The sequence below is a fragment of the Nestor notabilis genome, unplaced genomic scaffold, assembly GCF_000696875.1.
Source record: "Nestor notabilis isolate BGI_N333 unplaced genomic scaffold, ASM69687v1 scaffold9077, whole genome shotgun sequence".
Lineage (NCBI taxonomy): Eukaryota > Metazoa > Chordata > Aves > Psittaciformes > Psittacidae > Nestor > Nestor notabilis.
The window spans coordinates 1-4,462 of record NW_009936016.1 but is presented as its reverse complement, the minus strand read 5'-3'; the positions used below and the strand labels follow the sequence as shown (position 1 = coordinate 4,462).

Below are 4,462 nucleotides of genomic sequence, written 5' to 3'. Positions count from 1 at the left end.
AGGGGGGGGGGGGCATCATGTTTCCTGGAAGGCTGCAGGCACTTACACCAATTAAATTACTGAGATGGCACAGAGTTTTTTACCTCTGCAGCGAGTGAGTCAGACTATTGTGCCGGCTTCTGTACTCAGATCTGTGCTTTAAAACCAGAAAAATGGCAAGTTGTGGAGAGTAGTTCGTTGCCTTTAGTTGATTTTTGGGTTTTTAACTGTGGCTGTGGAGGCAGCACATGGGGCTATGTTTTGGTTTTGAAACTTCCACCCCTGGCATGTTCCACCTGTCTTGCAGTGCAGGATGACTAAAACCAATAGTCACTGGTCTAGGAAACACTACTAATTGTTTAGCTGAACTGTAGCTTTCTACGGCATGCAAACATGGGATACATGAGGTATCATTCTGGTGTAGTGTTATTAGTGTTCAGGGATTCCTGTGTTTGGCACAGAAACTATTAGGCAACTTACTGAAGAATTAAGCCATGTATTAAGGTTGCACCCGTGCTGTAGTGTGTGGCACATGTATTGGAGCGAGCTCTTGACCACTCACTGCCTTTGCACTGTCATCACCCTAGCTGTGCCAGCATGCTGCTCACTTCCACAGCTCCTCTCCAAAAACCAGCTAGCCCCCATTGAGCTCTGCAGCACTGGAGCTACATAGTCCATTATACTTCCAGTCATCCTGCATTATAATAGTTATTTTTAATAAAGATCTATCTAAGCAATCGATTTCGTTTGCCCTTTGGCAAAGAAGTTACTACAAACACTTGTCTTAGCAAGACTTGAAGGCAATAAAACAGCATGTGGCCTGTCCTTAATTCTGTGAATTTTCATTCCCCAAATGCCCTTGTTAACTCTTGGCTTGCTAACCCCCAGGCACAGTATGTTCCAGGTTTTGGATGGTTGTGGCATGTTTGTTCTAGGTTATTAGATCTTCCTCGTGGCTTTTTGTGTGTGTGTTAATAGAATAAAACAGGCTTTTAAAAGGGTAAGGCTGCAGAGCAGAATATTAGACTGTTTTGCTTGCTCAAGAATCCTTTATTTCTGCTCCTTTTGTGCTTTGTCTTACATCAGCTATCTTGGCAGGGTACAACAGGGCAAATCCTTTGCAAAGTTGTGGTTTTAAGCACTAGTTCAACAATCAGCATTAGTAGAAGGGAAGAGCAGGCTTTCTAAACCTCATACACATGAAAAGGCTCAAAAATCTTTGCATTAAGTTCACCTCAGCAAGGATAGTACTGCTATCAGCCATTTACAAAGATACACAGACATCATTTGTCTTCAGTCTTTCATGAGCTGATTTCATCAGCTTGGGAGGTACTTAGTAAAGGTATGAAGTTAGTGCCTCTATGGAAACATTACAGGAGAATCTATTTTCCCTTCTGCTATTGCACCTATTGGTCTTTCCACACTAGCTTTGGCACCCTGCAGTAGAAGGCAGGTTTGATATGATCTATTTCAACACAGAGGTTTAGACTTTTCTCCTTAGAGCAGTAAGTAGATTTGGTTACACAATATGCATTTAACTAAAGGTAGCTCAATAAAACCACCATTAATCCAGAATGCAGGTGGTGCTTCACGCTTTCCCAAAGCACGGGATTATCTGTCATTCTCTTCTTGAGACACAGGTTGATTTATCTGAAAAACTACTTCTTCTCCATTGTCTCAGACCCATGACTTACAGGGTTCATCTTCAGTTGGGTGACTACAGTACCACAGCTGCCCTAAAAGCACAGTATTTTTTGTAACTATCAATCAGCCACATGTAGGGTACTTGTCAGCCCCAGCAGGCTCCTCTCTGCCATGTTTTGTACTTGAATTCCCCAGGAAGCCCAAGCTCATTGATACAGTCCATGAAAAAAAAACAACATCAAACTATAGGAATATGAAATACTGCACTGCAATAGCCTTCAGGCAATCTGAGTGGTTTAGCTTTACAAGTAGGAACATGTCAGTTAGTTGCAAATGCTTCCTCGAGGGAATAACAGTAATATTTAGCTTTGTCAACAATTTTATTTTTCTTAAAAAGTCAATATTTAAAAATAAGTGAGATAAGAGATTTCCTCTTGTGCACTGCCATAAGATTTCTGCTCCCCATACACCTCTTACAGAAGTCTCTTGCCTGGTTTCAAGAAGGGTAGTGCTATGTGTGCTGATCCTGGCTCCGTCCACTGCTACACAGTAGCCACTGCCTGCCTTACACGTGGTGTATGCTGCTCCATCAGGTAAAGCAACAGCTCCACAGGGAACCAAACCAACACACCTTATCCTCAGGCTAAACCATTCAGAACCAGTTACTCACACCTGTTAGAGGCTGAAGCTTAGCAGAAGTACTGCAACACAGAGGAAGCTAATGGGCAAGTTAAAAAAGCCCTGAGCAGGCAGATGTGGAGATAAGGGATTTCTTTTTTCCTCCCCATTGTTTTAAACATCAAACTGAAAATACAGTTGTACAATCACTTTTCAAGAAGTAATACAATGAGTATGTTGGAGTAACAGAAAGGGGTGGGGGGAAGAGGCAGAAACACTAAGAATTAAGCCTTATTAAACAAAAAATACGGCGTTTTGAAATGAAACACTGATATCAAAACAACGATCTCAACCAAAGCTAGACATTAATTCTCCCAACTCCAACTTTCCTATTCCACAGCTAAACTCATGGACATTTAGACCAACAGTCTTTCTATAGCTTGCTGGACAGACTGGATCTGAGGCTTTAACTGTGATCCCTCCTTGATGGTGATGGAGCAGGCAATAACGGGCCGGGAAACGCCGCACGCCCGGCCCAGGGCTTGCTTGGAGCGCACAAACACGTAAGGTACGTTCTTGTCCTCGCAGAGAAGAGGCAGGTGCAGGATGATCTCCAAGGGCTCTGCATCTGCTGCCATCACAATGAACTCTGCTATCCCTCGGTTCAGTGTTTTGGTGGCTGTAAAAGACACTGAAGAGTGAGCCTAGGTCCTTCTGGAAAGGACATGTAGTGAAAAACAACTTTAGAAGATGTGGAAATTGGCACAAGCAAGAAGATCTAATGCTACCATGAGGACATGCCAGAGAAAGGTGGCAGCTGTAGGGCCAAGGTGGGTTGTTTAGCCTGGGGAAGAGGGGACTGAGGTGCGAGCAAGGGCAACATAGCTGCTGTCTTCAACTACTTGAAGGGGACTGCAAAGAAGACAAAGCCAGATTTGTCCTCATGAGTGTGCAGTAAAAATGGCAAGTTGCAGACTGCTGCCTGAAGATGATTCTGGCAATGTGCTGGAATTATATATCCCTTCCCCCATACACACACCACCATAGGGGTTTAAGCCATGGGAAATGGGTCCCAAGAGATTGTTTCTATCCATAGGGACTGCTATTTTAAAAGTCTAACTAGGCAAAACCCCAAGCAGCCTGATCCAACTGTGAAGGGAGCCACCTTCTGAGCAGGCTGCACTAGAGATACCCTCAAACCCAAATCTTTTTTATGATTCTGAACTGGCCAGGCATCTGGTAATCCCAGTACCCATGATCACAGGGGACACACCAGGAACACAGTTTGGGCACTAGAGATACCCTCAAACCCAAATCTTTTTTATGATTCTGAACTGGCCAGGCATCTGGTAATCCCAGTGCCACACACTGAAGTACCCATGATCACAGGACACACACCAGGAACCCAGTTTGGGCATCTACCAGAACTGCATACAAATGCTGAAAAGATTTCAGCTTAGTTCTGGCCCGGAATATTGCTTAAGCGGGACAGAAGAAGGAGGAAGGAGACAGACACTTGGAAGAGCCAAGACCTACATAAAGTTAGAGGTCCACAGCGAGAGAGAAAAGACCATCTCTAGCCACAGCTTCTTTCAAGATGATTTCCAGCACACTTTGCAACACACAGGTCTCACCTTCATTGGCCCCCTTGCGTAGCTGCTTATAGTTGCAGGATTGCTGCACAAGATCCAGTAGCGTTTTGGTGAGCTGTGCATCAGCCAGCGGGTAAGCTTTGGGATTCACTTCTGCCTCGCTCTAGAGAAAGGAAAAAGTGAAGAGTTACGTTAGGACCAAACGGGGCCTTGCTCAGAACAACACTACATAGGCATTGTGTCCACCACATGTATTGACTACTGGAATCACATCACTATTCTCATCTGCTTTGCACATACACTAGAAATCCCACTGCACTTTATTTCTAAAGAGGAATTCTTCTTGAGTTCAAAGTTAAGAGTGTCTCTACCCACACATTCAGCTTACACCCTATAAACTAGCAGCAACAAACACAACTACAGGGCAGTCATGAGGCATTTGCTACTACAGATACTTTATAAAATGAAGCATTTCAGTGCACAAATTAACAAGCTCAGGCACCAATTTTAAGGAAACCCCGATAAAAGCACACACCGGGTTGATTTCTGCCAGTTACACGTCTAAATGTTAACATAACATTCATAGCACAGTGAAAAGGCAACAAGGCCACAGCCGACATTAACGCCCG

General features: G+C 44.0%; 1 protein-coding gene across 1 annotated transcript; it reads right to left on the bottom strand.

Annotated features, from left to right (window-relative positions):
* Positions 1 to 2,657: 2,657 nt before the first annotated feature.
* On the bottom strand, positions 2,658 to 3,996 carry NHP2L1 (NHP2 non-histone chromosome protein 2-like 1 (S. cerevisiae); the record flags this gene model as incomplete). Its single annotated transcript, XM_010018124.1, has 2 exons — positions 2,658 to 2,920; positions 3,876 to 3,996. Coding segments are annotated over 2 exons (384 nt in total), but the record flags the coding sequence as incomplete, so codon positions are not given.
* Between the last annotated feature and the right edge of the window lie 466 nt (positions 3,997 to 4,462).